General features: G+C 34.8%; 1 protein-coding gene across 5 annotated transcripts in view; it reads left to right on the top strand.

Moving 5' to 3' along the window:
• RPS6KA5 (ribosomal protein S6 kinase A5) overlaps positions 1-16,351 on the top strand; it is a 62,846-nt gene that overhangs the window by 26,305 nt on the left and 20,190 nt on the right. For 3 of the 5 annotated variants that reach the window (XM_042813597.1, XM_042813598.1, XM_042813599.1), the window contains 2 exons: positions 10,880-10,963; positions 13,465-13,568. In XM_042813597.1, the coding sequence (XP_042669531.1) occupies positions 10,880-10,963; positions 13,465-13,568 (188 nt within the window). Of the gene's footprint in view, positions 1-10,087; positions 10,216-10,879; positions 10,964-13,464; positions 13,569-16,351 lie in introns of all 5 variants that reach the window. The other 2 variants (XM_042813602.1, XM_042813600.1) reach the window with 2 other exon arrangements.

Below are 16,351 nucleotides of genomic sequence, written 5' to 3'. Positions count from 1 at the left end.
ACCCAGGCCATTCTTTGATTCGATGATGTGAAGACTTGGAGAAGCATCAGGGATACCTGGCAGCTTTTCTTCACACTGTGTATCCGATTCCTCTTACTCCATCATTGAAATTAATACAGTCTTGCTGCTTGGTCATTTAATGTTCTCTGACTTAATCCATTCTGCTTTCAGCCTGTACTGAAGTGTGTTCATTTACCCTTTTTTTTTTTTTTCCTCATTCTGCTTTATGAATTTTCATCTTCCTGGAAAACTGAAACACTTCTACTGTTAAAAGAAAGGAGAAATGTAACTGCAGTTTCATTGTTAGCTTTCAAAACCTAACAGATTGCCTGTGCTTGACTGCAGTTTTCATGTTTGCTATTGTGATTTAGATACCAAGCTCAAACATGATTAAAATGTCCCATTTACACATAGCAATTGATATTTCATTTTGTGCTCTGTGTGTGATCACTCCTTAAACATGGTTCATATTACATAAGTTACCTGGTAATTTATACTTCTGACTCAATGTACTTAAAAGGGGTGACTTTGCCTGTGTAATTGCATAGCTTTATACCTGTTTTCATGCTAATTGGGTAGCACTCTTACTTAAAAGTCCACACCTGCAGAAGTCAGATAAGACAAAAGTATGCTCTTGCAAATGCATTGCAATGCTAGTATGTTTTCCTTTCTCTGTTTTCTTTACACTTCTTCCCCTGCCCACCCTGGTTCTTGCAAGTTCTCCAAGTCTACAGAAGCATGCTTATGCAAGTGGAATTCATTCTAGTAACTCCTCCCACTTTGGAGTATCTAGGTTACTAAGAATGTACACAAGTTATCAGCAGTCACACACTAAATTTGGAGTTATTGCAGAGAATTGTACTACCATGTATTTATGGTTTTCAGATGGTTTTATAATTGGAGATACTGGCTAGGAAGCATCGTAGTTCAGCGTTTTCTTGATCCTTCTTTCCATGTGATTATTGTTATATATTTCTAGTTATCTGGGCCAGTCTAGAACCTAAAAGAAGCTTTTTAATAAAAAAAAGTACTAACTCTTGATCAAAATAACCATAGCAGATTAAACAAACAAAGAGGGGGAAAAAAACAAAAACAAAAACAAAAACAAAACAACAAACACCAAGCACTTTTCCTAAGCAGTGTCTGAGTGAAAAGAAGTAAATGCATGTGACTTCTAGGAAAACCAGAAGCCTGTTGATTTCTGCCATACAGATACTGACATCTGAATATGAAGAGCACCAGGCTGCATTGTCAAATGTTCTGTTTCTCATTTACTATGAAAGAGCACTTAAACACGTAAGAACTACGAATTCAGTCTCAGAGCAATATTCTTAAACTTTAAGCATTTTATGCTACTGTTTCTCTTTAGAAATAGTAATAAAAACAACTAGTAAATGGCATTAACATTATATAAAACAGTCTGGTTTTGCCTTTGCTTTGTCTTAAAAAGTCCATATGCTGGTATTTGCATGCAAGAAGAAACAACTTGGCCTGAATAAAGTACTTGGAAAAAAAATTAATTTTTGTACAGGATAGCTCAGTATGACAAGTTATTTAAGTGTGAAATAATTTTGAATATTTAATCAGTACTTAATATTTCATGAGCATCAACAACTTGATTAGTCTAATCACAAAATGAGCTTAGGTAAGAGAATTGGAGAAATTGGTATGGATAATAACTTTTTATCATGTACAGTCTTAGCTGCAATGATGAATTAAGGTTGGGGAAGGGGTGAGGACACTTTAGCCTTCTGCTTCAATACATCTCAGTTTAAGTCCATGTTTGTGGGATATAGAATTTATTTGCAGATTGTGTATTATGAATTATTCATCTTGAGGAAAAAATAAATAAGAGTAACAGGTTTTGCATCTAAATGTCTTCAACACTGTTTTTTCTTACTGCTTAGGTGCAATCATTTTGGTGTTATGTATTGCTTTTAAATCTTAAGAAATAATTAAAGAACTCCTAGATTTCTATTGTTTGACATCCTATTTCTTGTTTAGTATATTAATCTTTAGGATTACTGACTTAGTCATTTTAATATACTTTTGTCTTATTTAACAGTTCTACTTGTATGCTGGCGTTATTTTGATTTGGTTAATATCACTTTAGCCTACTCATAAACTTTGGTCTTCATTTTAATATTTATTGTTGAAGTGCTAACTCATTTTTAATATTTTTTTTTGTGACAATTTCAGTTCCGTAACTATCCTAAATGTTATAGAATGGTATATATGTAGATGTTTAATCTAAATGCATTCACTGAATTATTGTAGAAGCAATCTATTGGATCGTGCATCACAATTAGCATTTTTTCTTGTTAAGTCCTGTATGTTTTTCGTCTGAAGTGCAGTGGATTGCTGAAGTCTGCTGTGTTGATACACATCCTGCATTATCTTAGGTTTGTTTTGAAATTTTTGTGTTTACTTAATAAAGATGAAAGAAATTGTGTAGTAAATATTGAAGGTTGTCAATCTTCAAACAATGTGTCTGAGATTACGTAGAACACAAATGCCTTAGTAATCATTCTGCTAGGAATGATTGAATTGTCTGTTTTTTGCCAATTGGGTATCTATGTAGTTATGTTTATAATTCTTAGTGTGAATAGTTTAGATATACAGTTGCTTTCTCATCTGAAAATCTTTTGATCAGTGTTGCATTCACTGTTTGAGTGAACGCTTTGTTCTGGAAGAAAAATTAATAGGTAGTCTTAAAAGGCTTCATTAAAAGAAAAAGAATAAAAGGTTGTTAGCTCCCTATGGATTTTGGTAGATGAGATAGGAAAGATTCATATGCATTTTTAGAGCATATGCATACGTATATCTGCAGACGTAGTCAGGAAAGGTAGGGAAACTGACTACAACTTGATTTTCTTTTAGTGCTGTATGAACTCACTTGAATGACCTCATAAATCAGCTGTACACTTCATTTTAAAAATTTTCGTAATTCTCCAACTGAAGTGATGTCTGATCACTGAAAGAGTAAATGCTTTGAACCTTGAGTATTCCCTTGCAAAAATGAGTTAAAATCTGTACTGCTGATGAATTACTGTATCTGCTTGTGTTTTGGTTAAGGAGTTATTCGCTGATTCTCAAAAAAGGAAAAGGTATGAAAGAGTGAATGCTGAAGTTAATGTAGGTCACAGATCCTGTCAGGACAGTCAGTCATTACTGCTGTTGTTTTGGAAAAGGATATGGAACAGCACTAGGTAAAATTTTTGGATCTACTGGGTGTGCTTCTGTTGTGGGGTCGTTTTTTTTTTTTTGTTTTTGTTTTTGTTTTTTTTTGCTAGATGTTCTGAAATTACTTATTGAGAACTGTAGCATAACATGTCAAACATCCTAAAATTACATAACTGCAGGGTAAGACTCACTTCATTGCAAAACCAGGTCATCAGTGGTTGGATGACTATTGGTCCCTTATCATATAGATACAGATGCTTTTCTGGCATGAAACGGTAAAGCAGAAGACTGGAGCGCAAAATATATTGTCTAGGTTTTTATGCCAGAATCTCAAAGTGTCATTAACAGGTTTTTGCCATCATAGTTTATAATATACAATTTTATTATTGTAATACATCACTTAAAAATGGTATGGGAGGGGAGGACCTGTGTGTAAAACTGTCTGCTGTCATCTATCACATATTAGAATAATATGTTGGTAGTCAACTTTGGAAAATATTCTGTTCATGCTTTGCAAGGGGAATAAAGGTGTGTGTATGGGACATCTTCTGTGCTTTTTTTATTTACATTCTCTTTTTAAAAATTTTTCAAAGGCTTTACAGTGAGCTAGTAGAGCTCTTTGCAGAATGAATTCTCTTTTATACTTTATAATTGTACCTCTGAAGCAAGAGGGATTTCTTTTCAGATTTTGTTTTCAATTCTTTTATTCCCTCTTGTGGTACTCTTACTCTCTTATTAAAAGATAGTGTTTTAGAAAACAGGTTATCCAAAACCAGGAATTTTGAGAAAAACACAGTACAAAATGCTTATCAGGACTGAAAGTGGTGCATACTTGCATTCCTCCCATGCAGGAAGGTGCTGTTTCTGACTGTCTTGCCTGACAGAATAGGATTCTTGTTTTCTTTTTTCTTGGTCATTTGCTTTACAAATCCATCATTAGTATCTGGCTTAAAGATTTCTTTGCAGAACTGCAATTGCATTGCATTTCAGAAGCAGATACAGCTGTATCTAAACCTGTGAAAACACTTCCTCACATCTTCATTTCATATTAGATGAGAGCTTAGTTTTGAATGACGCACACTTCTTACCTGGCCTGTGGACCCTTCACTGGTAGGTTTAGCTGTTCTTGCTCTACTTCTTATAAGTGCCTGTTCTGATGGCAGCTGCTGGCAAACAAATCTCATTCTTGCTTGAAACGTTCATTAGCCTAGCTCCATGTTCCTTTTGAAAGCAGAACTTTTTAGTTTGTGTAGCTCATTTAAAGTTTTTTTCTGGTTAACTGAGAAATGGGTAAAACCTTAAAATGCGAGGAAGAGTCATTGGCTGTTCTGCTGTAGTTTATACTATTTTAAAATTGATACTGACAAAATACACACAAAGATTGTAGAAACATCACAGAAATCCATTACCATTGTTCTTCAAGAGGGCTTACTGCCTGCTTAACATGTTTCCAGTACAACTACCTTTTCTTGCTATTTCTGGTTTTGAATTGGTGTCTCACTGTCTTGTCTTCTTCAGTGTGATGTTTCATTGGAAATGTAACATGCAAGCTTAATATGCATTTAATTGTCCACCACTGGCTGAACCCTGTCCTAGCTATGTATCAATAACAGGTATTTGCCCAAAGACTGCTGGGACTGTTGTAGGTTCAGTTTTGATTAGTGCTATTAAAGGCTCTAAAATAGAGTACTTAGCATTTTTTGGGACAAAGTTCCTCTCTGAGGTAATTTTTTTTTTCACTAAAGCTTTCATGAAAACATCTGAAAGATGTTGGTTGGCACCATCCTACCTTCAAAACAGAACGATACAATCTAGTGTATGCATCTTGGTTTAGTTAACTGTATTGACTTCAACGAGCTTGTCTTGTAGTAGCTTATGCAAAAGAAAGAGCAAACATCAAAACATGATATTGGCACCTTGTGATCATTGAGTAAAAAAAAAAAAACCTACTCCATGGGTGTGCTGTTCAGAATTTGTATGAGGCACTTCTTAGTAAGTAGGGGCAGGTAGCATAGAGATAATCCTACCACAAAAGGTAGTAGTTCTTTCAGGAGCTGTAAGAACAGTTCTGCATTTGGCTAATATAAACTTGCACTCTGACAGTATTCAGCATGATTCACAGCAGCCTTTCTGCTGACATCAGAAATACCAAGAAAAGCCTGTTCTTTTGTGAAGAATCTGCCCTGTTAAGTTGCCTTTTATTGTATTATAAAAAACAGATGAAACCTTCTGTGTACCTTGAATTTTGTACTTTTTTGTGCATCAAGGAAATGTTTCCTTACATAGAAAATATGTAATATGCTATGCTTGAGTCTCACTGCACGAAGGAAGAACTGCCTCTCAATTTCTTCGCTGGAGACTGCTGGATTTTCCTAGGAAACTTAAAAGACTGCAAAAAATGAAAAAACCTATATCCTATCCATAGAAGTTAGTCACCATCAGAGAACTTGGAAATAATACAATTTGTAACTATCAAGATTACAAGTTTGCATTTTCTAGAACACTTTTTCACTAAATAAAAGTCAAAACAAGGTCTTTGTTTTGATTATAAATTAAGCAATTCCAAAAGATTGGTCTGAAACTTCAAATTGTGTCATTGTGTATATTATGTACAGACTGCTGCCACTTTACTGTAGGTGAGAGACATTCATGGAACAGTATTGGATTTTACTTATTTACCTCCCTGAGTATTTTACAGAATTTGAAGCTTGCGTGAGTAGTTATTCATACAACTTACATTGTGTATGCATTCACTTAGATGCAGTCTGCTAGGTAACTGCTTAAAGAGAACACTGAAGATATGAAGAGCTTTAGCTAAACTAGGGTTTTCATCTCCTTGGTTTTTTTTATCTATATGCCTGCTTAGTATGAGAAATCTTGTTGCTCCTTTGATAGAGATTGATTTTCACTTTTAGTAGGAAAACTATCTATTTTAGACTTAAACTTTGTTTAAACGTACTGTGCAATTTCAGGGCACTTCAAACAGTAGTAACAATACGTCTTGTCTTGCTGGGTCATAGCATTTTGAAACCTTCATAAGGGTGAAGTCAGATTAAGCGAACAAAGCATTTTAGTTTGCCAGCTTACGAGTTTGGACAAGACAAGGAATTCTATTGGAATGTTCCACTGAAATCTGTGGAAGAACACATCCAAAACATACATAATAATTCTGTTATTTTTCCAGTAAACAAATATGACAACTCAGCAAGTACTTCTTGTATGGATTGGAGAATTAAAAACAAACAAACTTGTAAAGAGTCGATCTTGAGAGCAGCCTGTAATACCTTCTGTTGGCTTCTTTCTAGATTACCTGGGTTCCTTCTGTTCCACCTTCCTGATCTGGGCAATTCACTGTTTTTCAGATACAGATTTCACTCACAGAACTGGTACATAAAACACAATATTGCACAGCAGTTCTTTTTTTTTCACTACAAACAGCTTATTTTATGAAATTTCATTTAGTCTTTATGCTTTTTCATAGATATATTCTTTTTATCAGCTGTAAAAATTAATATGTCCTTCCTTTCAGGTATTTTTAATAGAGTTGGATTTTTTTCTACAAATTCAATATTTTGTTTATATCGTGGACAGTTCACATGAAATTTATCAGAGACTTGGCTTTAAGTTGTTATCCTGTTATAACTAAGCTGTTTTGCCTTATCTAGAGGGTACTGGCATCACTTTCACAATCAAGCTATAACCCATGTTGAGTGCTTTAGATACAGATCTACTAGTGAGGGCCAAGTGCACAGAACTCTTTCATCTCTATCCTTGCATATTTTTTTTATTAGCAAGGCATTCCTGTTTTAAAAAAAAAACCACAAGTATATACTATTAAAGAATATTTTGAGAAGACAAGCTTCCTTTTCTTTTTAAACAAGCAACAAACACTTGGAAAATTCATTAAGGTCTCCATTTTCATATCTCATAGGAATGTGATGCGTCTTCAGAATGTGTCACAGCTGATGGTTGGGGTAGAAGTCCATCTTGGTTGTAAGCAAAGCACATGAAATAGCTGGAGAACAGAAAGAATCTGTTTTTCTGGCTTTTTTTGTTGTGTTTTTCTCTCAAAGGTGACCTTTCATGCAGCTGGAGAAGTGGGTCTTTGTTGTGAATGCTGAAAAGAATGGCTTCACTGAGTACTTGGCCAATCCATTGGCTAAAATATGTTTGCACAAAGGCTCTTGTGAATAAAGTAAGCTACAGGGCTGTAGGAGCCACGTGTCTCTTGGAGCAGTGGCGCATGCTGTAAAGTGTATCTGCAAACAAGAATGACTATTTTAAGACACCTGAGTTGTTTCTATGCCCTCATCCACCCTTCACTCAAGCTCTGGAGTATGTTTTGTCAGAAGTGGTGAGTTTGCTTATTCTCTGCAGGGAAATGGAGTTTCTTCTTCCTGCTCTTTTGCCAGATTTAATGTCATTTCTCTGGATTGGAGAGCCTATCACAGATCTCCAAAGGCCACAGGCCCTAATTCTGTAATGAGGAAGGTTTATGCTTGTCTCTTCTGGATCTTTATGTTGTTGTAATGCCTGCCTAGCATTCCTTCATTTTATAGTAGGGCCAAATGATGGTACCATAAGGTCAGCAAGTGCATGATGTTGCAAGATCTCTGTTATTCTGGTGGCATTTGAGGTTTTTTGCTTAGTCATAATGACTGTTCCAGGTTAAATGATAACCCATATTCCACCTCCATCCTGACCAATCACCAGGTTCTAATTCTCTATCCTTTTGGATAGCAGCTTTAGGTACTCTGTGGCTAGGTATTATCAATGTTTCCTGGTTGGAAGGCAAATATGCTATTCGTTCTTTTGATCAGAGAAAATGGAAACGGGATGCAGAAATGCATATTCTGGTAGAATGTGCAGTGCAAATGTTGCAAAAGTCGTGCAGACATGGTGCTAAAGGTATTGCTTCTCTAGGACACTCAAGTTAGGCAGAATGATTGCAAGGAAATTAGGGGACTGTGCCCTATGCTGCTGAACTTAAGAAACAAACAAATTATATAATGGTTTGGATTTGAAGGGACCTTTGAGATCCTATAGTTTCAGCCCCCTTGCTATGGGCAGAGATAGCTCCCACTAAGCCAGGTTGCTCAAAGCCCCGTCCAGCTTGGCCTTGAATGCTTCCAGTGAGGGGGTGCTTCCAGTGAGCCCCTCTGGGCAACCTTTTCCAGTGTCTCACCATCTTCACCTGGTTTGGTTTGGTTTCACTTTTTTTGTGTGTGTAGTTAATTGAGAAATGATGAATAGTTGATATAAATTTCTTGTTGTCTCCTTTTAACAGTCAACAAATGTTACCAACAGGGGTTCTGATGTACGAAAGTTAGTGCATTTAATGACAAATCAGTATTGAGTATGAAGAAAACACACAGTGGGTCTTTTTTTTTTTTTTTCTTACCTAACTTTGGCAGTTTTCTATCTAATTTCTTGCTTAGAACTCTGCTTGTAATAAACATCTGCTTTCCTTTTCTTGGCTCTGTTCAGCCTTGGAGTTTTATCAGTAGACTGCTGTTGCTTGGAAAGAAAACAAGATCTAAAGGATAAAAGTACATCATGGAATAAGAAATTGGAATTTTTATGAACCTCATTACAGATTTATTCCTGAGTGTTTTTGATTTATGAAGAGCTTTGTCACTTACATTATGACTTTTTAATATTGAAATTCAATTGGAAGAAAAGACTTAAAAAGATACAGATATTTAAGCGTTCAGAATTATTTCAGGAGATTGAATTTTGCAAGGGACAGCAAAAGCTGCTTGAGACAAGAATTTAAGAAAGAAATAACTAATTTTCAAAAATTGTTCTAGAAATTCAATATTTCATATTAAAATATAAAGTTCATTAAATAATAACTATTTAATAATGCATCTTTTATTATTTTTGATCTTCTAGACAAAAAGCTAAGAAATATAATTGAAAATCCTGTTCATAATTTGTTGGTTGTAATTTTCCTTCAGAAAGTACTGATAATTTTGTGTGTTTTGAAATGTTTTCAGTGAGCTGTCTTACCATCTGAAGGTATATTCCAGTGCTTGATAGTGGAGGTTGTAAACATTCTGCTGTACCACTGTATACATTCATATATACATCTATGTCCCTAGTCTTGTCATCATAGGGGTTCAAAGCCTGGTTTTACTGTGCACGATGGAGACAAAACCACAATTTTGAAGAACAAACTGCTGATTTTGCAGCTAACTAAATGATACAGCAATCATCAATTTATTTGAAATACAAACATTACAAATTGTTTTCACTAAGCTTAGCTTGACTGTGTTTTCTTTACTCTTTGGACAGGTAGCATGCAAAGAAACGTTTCATTTTCTTTTTTAGTCTCCTTCCTTTTTCTTCCTTCCCTTCGTCCCTCCTTCTCTCCTCCCACAGTTTAAGGAAGAGTGAACAGAGCTATACTTTAATAGCTTCGTGTTGGCTGCTGCTGGGATGAGGGGCTTGGAATTTCTAACTTTTTGGTTTGTTTTCACTTCTGGATGTTTCTTCTAGATAACAGGTACTGAGAAAGATGTTAGAAGAGGAAATAATGCTTGTGTCAAAAGAAAGTAGTATCATGAAAAGTTTATTATTTTTATGACTTTGTCTCAATATATCAAGTTAACAGTTGAACCAAATGAGGCCCAGAACTACTTTAAGCTCAGAATTTTACCCAAATGCCCCCTCAACCAGTCACAGTATATGTGTTTTAATAACAGTTTAAAAATATGCTGTTTGACTGTTTGATTTTTTTTTTAATGCCTCACAATAGCACTGAGCACTATTTCTAATTTTAGAAGCTTGCTCTCATTAGTGCAGTACATTGATAGCACCTGTTTTAAACTCCGAATCTGAGTCTACGAATGTAAAACCTGACTTTTGAAATATTTGCTTTTTTGAACACTCTTCTTTAAAGGACCTGTCAGGATCTCTCCCCAAAATGCTAGAAGCATGAAGGATAAGGGAGGAACAAAGTTGCATGGCCCAAACACATGTGCTTTCGTCATTAGCAAGGTACAGCATGACCTCATGTTGACCTCAAAGGTAAATCGCTAACAGGGAACAATTATACATGCCTGTGCAAGCACCTTAGTTTTGAACATAATCAGAACAGTAATTTCAGTATATAGAATAAAATTAAATTCACAGCTCTTTCTGTCTTTCACTTTCTCTCTCTTGTCTCTCTCCAAGTCTCTTCTTGGGAGAATGTTGTGGGTTTTTGTGTGTTGTGAAAGGGAGTTACTTTTCTAGAGGACATAACAAATTCCTAAATACGAGAAGCACGAAGGATCTTTTATGTAATTTAGTCACATTGTGCAGCTTATAGTGAATTGCTCTTCTTTACCTAAAGGTTTCGTTTGTTGTTAGAGTGTTGATGTTGCAGCCTTCAGAATGAATGTCTATATTGTGTAGCTTTGAAATGGAGGGATCGTTTAGACTAAGGAATATTTTTAAGATATTGACGTATTACTTCTTTGTGTGCTTATGTTAGACTACCACACAAACTTACAACATTTTTTTTTTTGTAGAAGACTAAATATTCTGTAGCGCTTTGTGATATAGCTCTACATATTGTTTAGCTAGCAGTTCTGAGCTATGTGGAGAAGAATTGCTGCCAACATCTTGGAAGATTAGCCATATTTGTCCCATATTACTTGTACAGTATAATTATTTGATACAAATTTTACTTTCTTTGTTTTTTTAATAGAATGAGAGAGCATATTCTTTCTGTGGAACAATAGAATACATGGCTCCAGATATTGTAAGAGGAGGAGATACAGGACATGATAAGGTATGTTCTAAGTTTATTACCACAAAAAAGTGAATTATTCAGGCTGTTGTTCATTTTGAGGTAATTTTTGATATAGAATAAGATGGTGCCTTACTTAAAAACATGCATTGTTTCAGGTTATCCTAAGATTAATTATTTATTGCCTTTATTTAAAAGCATCAATATAATTTATTTTTATTGTAAAGTTAGTTTTTAATCTAAGTAAAAGGTGTATTTCTAAAGCTATGAAGGCTGTTCTTTCTTATATTCATATCTCATTCTAAACATACAGTGTGACAACAAATTTAACTCATACTTTCTTTTACTTAAACTGTTTAGTTTAGAGTGGAAAAAACAACTGCTTTGTGACTAATTCTGATACGTTTTTTAAATTGTACATCAGGTAAGTCTATTATCTTTCAAGAGGTCTCGAGGGAGTTATTAACATATGATCAGGAAATTATTTCAGATTATCCAAAAAAAATGCAGTTTAACTTGAGGCACAAGTTTTAATATGAATTACAGTGGCAGTAATTAATAGCAGAGCTTAAGATGACCATAATTCGCAGATGATATTTGAAACAAGAAGACCTCCACCAGCTCTACTCCATAGGCACAATTCTACATTATTTCTAGATAAATTATTCTGATTACTTGGTGCACTGAAAATTTTTTGACTATCTGATATTTGATGTTTAGTTGTAGATTGAATTGATTTGTTGTTCTGTAGGGTGTTCTTGAATATAATTGATCACAGTTCTTACAATAGACTTTTTAAGCACTGGAAAATTTTACATCATCCTCTATTTCCTTTTCTTAAATTACTGGACTCAGTTTGACTTTGCCTTAGAAGGTCCTTTCTCCTCTCTTTGTTCATTCTGCATCTCTTTTTATCTGAATTTGCACTACAGTGGGCACAGTACTTCAGCAAAGTGTTGGCAGTTTGAAGTACAGCAGATTGATTGCCTCCCTGATTCTTTTATTAAACATGAAATAAAATATGACTTATCTTTCTATTTAGTCTTTGTCTCACACCTATTTTTGTTCCACTGTAGCCTCTGCATCTTTTTCTGCAGTACTGCTTGTGTGATCGTTATTAAAAATACAGTTTTTCAGATTTATGAATCTAAGGTCCATTTCCTGTACTCTGTATTTCCCCTTAGTTTGATCATGCCTATTTCAGAGTATCTCTGCAATGCATTGGTCACTTTCGAGTTGTGATTTTTTTTTTTTTCTCAAGTGCTTACAAATTCAGTTCTGTTGCTGATTTTAAAAGCCATTTATGTTCTGTTATCTTTGATTAGTTCTACTTGATGATACTTTCATGAGATATATAGCAGAGCTTATAATGTGCTATAAGAAATAGCTCAGCAGTTCGGCAAATTACTGCCAACTGTTTAAGGGTGATCGTTTTCAGTTCTGTAGGTGCTGGTAATTGTTTACACCATAAATTCTTGGTTCATCCTTGGTGGTCTTATGTGGCACAGTGTTAGAATGTCATTTTGTATTGACTGCTTAATTAAAACCCAGGTTGCAAAGAGAAAATGAGATTGCATTGGTATGCTCTGCTTTTGATAAATCAGTGGTTTTGCTTGTAATCTCTTCTAGATAGCTATCTTGTTTGTATTAAAAGCTTGCTCTGGTATTTTTAGGTTTGATTTGGATTCTGCAGATCTTTCTTTTTTTACAAAAGAGGAAAAAAAGCTTATGGAAAATGAAAAATTACTTTTAAAATATTTTTTAAAAGTTTCAGAAGCAACAGTGAGTATGAGAGTGCAGAGGTAATTTGAGTATTTTACCTGGAAAAAGTTCTTTCCTTTTAGAAAACCTCTGCTTTCTACCTCCAGGTAACTATCTATTCTTGAAACAACATAGCCTGCTCCAAATATTGGAATAGACAAAATCAGATACAGTGTAGCTATGAATGTCATTATCCACAGCCAAAGGCATTTTTTAACATAGAGCTGCTTTAAAAAATGCAGACAACAGGCTCGGTCTCAAAGATACAGATAATGTGATTGTGTATGAAGCCAAAAGATCGCATTACTGTGGAAGAGTAAGGTGAAATTCTATAGCATTTTCAGGTGTCCTGATTAACTGTTAACTGAGATCTGTTGCTCTTTGGAAAGAGTGCTTTTCAAAAGTTCCTAAAAGCTCAGGTTCTGCTAATTCTTAGTAAGCCTTTGGTTCCTCTGTTACTTTCACTTCTTTTATTTCACAATTGTAAAAATAAATTATGGTGAAAAACAGAATGAATCTTTATTAGCAAATGGAAGGACTTAACTTGAGAAATTAGTTGATTTTGAAACTCTCTGCTCAGTTCTAAGTTATTTTAGCATAGAAAACACATCCAGTCATTACTGCTCTCGTTTAAGCCTTATTGTGTCCAGGTTTGTCTTTGGAGAGATAGGTGGGCTGTTCTTTTTGCTAGCTACTTTGTTTATTGGTTACTTTGCTTAGTTCCTCCTTTTGTTAATGATTTTACTTTGCTGCATCTTAACTTAGTTCTCATTGTTCTATAGGCTGTTGATTGGTGGAGTGTTGGTGTTCTTATGTATGAATTGCTAACTGGAGCATCACCATTTACGGTCGATGGAGAGAAGAATTCTCAAGCTGAGATTTCTAGGTAAGGTTCAAAACAGCACGTTCTACATGCTTCCTCACAAAGTGATGCTTGTGCTGTAATACATATTTAGTGAGAATTTTAATCTAAAATTTAGGAATTAAGAAGAGTTACCAGCTTAATGATTCATGTGCTCTGGTTCTGTTGGAATGTCATCTGAAAGCAGATAGATTAGTTCAGTGGTTTGTTGAGGTTAAAAAACTGAAATTGACTTTTATGAAAGCTTTGTTTAAGCTACAGTGGAACCCACAGTTTTGTGGCTGGCTGGCCCTGTTGCATATTTACAGTTAAAAGGGAAATAAAATGAAACATGTGAATAGAATTATCGCATTCAACATTTTGATAGGTAATGAAAAATATTTAGCTATGGAGATTTTTATCTTGTCTTGCTAGACTCCTCCATCACATTTATAACTTTAAATTATCAGGATGAACCCTATTCTCACCTTTTTCTCGTGGGTAGTATTTATTTTGCTAGTGTATAACATGAAACAAAGAATGTGACCCTTTCTAGCCATACTTAGATTTCTGAGAAGAAATGAGAATGACACATGGAAATGAAATAACCTATACCATTAATGTATTTTGTGAGTCAAGTTTTCCTGACTGTCAGCTTCCTTATGTTTGGTAATCTGTACTCTTTAAGGTTTGGTTTCAATACCGAAGCATTTAAAAAAGACAGTACAATAAGATAGTTCCAGATACCTTACTGAGTTTTCTCCCAGAAGGAAGCATTTCCTATGATTAGCTTACTCTTGGAGCAGAAGGAGGTGAAGGCTAAAATTGCACAAATTAATAACCGCTGTTAAGGTCAATTTGGAAGTCCAGACTAACAGAGGTCTTGCTCTTTTTTGAATATGACTGCTGTGTTTCTGACTCTCTGCTGAGGAAGTCTGAAGTTACAATTGGTAAGAGAAGTTACATGAGTCATGTAGATGATTTATTAACTTCTGTTATAAGTTCAGAAAATTTACTGGAATGTTGAGATATGCATTTTGTTTTCTGTTTGTCTATCAGAACAGAAAACTCATAGAACCACCTCCAGAAGTTGTTCTTGGTGGGAAAGAAGAATCCAGTAACAAAACAAATGTCCAGGCTTCATTCTCAGTCATTATGGAATTACACTCAAATTAACTCTGGCTTACTTGAATTTGGGAGTTTGTTGATTTCTCACTTCTGTTATGTCTAAATGAGACTCTGAAGTCTGGATTTCTTAAATTATTTTTTAAAGAAAGCCTTGACTATATAAATAAACTTTATAGATACAGTTTGTCCAGAAAACAAGAAAACTTCTTAGTACTGGTTAACTACTAAACTACTTAGTACTTAGTTCTGCAGGGTTCTTGGTGCCAACTGTCTTGGTAGGTCCTCATGAGTTCTTGAATATCTTATTTTCCTGATAGTTTATGATTAAAGTCAAAGTTGCAAGGCTGCTGGATCCATAGCTAGTAGACTGATCTCTGACCAAATGTTAGCTGTGGCAAGTTTACTGCCTTCTTCTGCCCACATGTTAATATTGGTATGCGTTTTTTTTCTGGTTGATGTATATGCTACACACTCGTTTATACTATACAGCATCTCTCCATGGATATCATTTGATCTTTCTAGTTTCATTTCCTCTCTAAAATTATGAAAAACTGAATTGCAGATAATGTCATCAAATATCTGTAGTTGCCAGTAGTGATGAAATGACTGGCACTTGCACAGAGATAAAAGCTGTTAGAAGCTTCTTTATTGATGGCAGCTTTCTAAGCAGAAATTGTATTCCCTAAGAGTAGACTTACAGAGTACGGTTTCCTCTTCTTCTCTTTCTTCTCTTATTTCTTCTTGTAGCCTTTGATTTTTCTGGGTTTGGGGAAGAAGTCTTGTTCTAAATGAATGCAGACCTTTCTCTTATTTTACCAAGGTGGGAAATAATCTTAAATATTCTATACTGAAATTTTATTCTTGTGTGTGACACAAAGGATATCTGGTTTTAAATATGAGCTTTGACTTCTATTATCAAATATCTGTTATGAGCAGTTCAGTTGTTCTGTCAGAAATAGTCTCTGTGTTTTATGCTTTTTACTCTGATGAGAGATTGTGTTCAGTTCTTTTATCATAGCACTGTGTACTTTTCTTTCATGGGAAGTGCAATGTAAGCTCATACCTAATTTCCCTTGTATTAAAGCCCCTGTCTGTGAATTTATTTATGCTTCAGAGAGGATGGCTGAGACTTGGCCATCTCTCATAAGTACATTTTGTCCACAGTTCTGTGGAAAACCTCTTTGTTGTGAAACTGTTTGGAAAAGGTCTATCAAGTTGGGATGACAGTGATGTTCTTTGTTCTCTACCTGTAAAAGTCTAAGGCAGTAATTACTAGATATTTTCAAGGACAGAGCAGTTGCTAAATTGAACTTCTGACTTGCACAGTATTTTCTATAATTTTGTTCTTGTTTGTAAGCAGGTAGAGCTTATAGCTATTTACCTGCAATGCACAGCATTGCCAAACTTTGTAGGGAGCTCGGAGTCCAAGTAATGATAGGCGATAATGCAGTGATGCTTTTCTAACAGATAGAAATGTGTTATATTTCTTGCACAAGAAGCAAAGCATTTAATGCTAAATTTAGTATGAATTACATCAGTGACGTTGCCTACACATCAGTTCAGGCTTTTAATAAAGCAGACTGTTTCAAGAAAGTTATAACTATCATATCAAGGCCTCTGACTTGCTTAACTTTTATTAGAATTAGGGATGTTCTGTCATCTATGAGTTGGTACGAAAGAATCTGGTATTAATAGTTCTG

Source organism: Centrocercus urophasianus, unplaced genomic scaffold (assembly GCF_019232065.1).
Source record: "Centrocercus urophasianus isolate 14NV4802_14NV808 unplaced genomic scaffold, USGS_Curo_1.0 seq_14, whole genome shotgun sequence".
In the NCBI taxonomy this organism is placed as follows: Eukaryota; Metazoa; Chordata; class Aves; order Galliformes; family Phasianidae; genus Centrocercus; species Centrocercus urophasianus.
The sequence above is the reverse complement of the archived record's forward strand: the minus strand, read 5'-3'. Positions and strand labels throughout refer to the sequence as shown.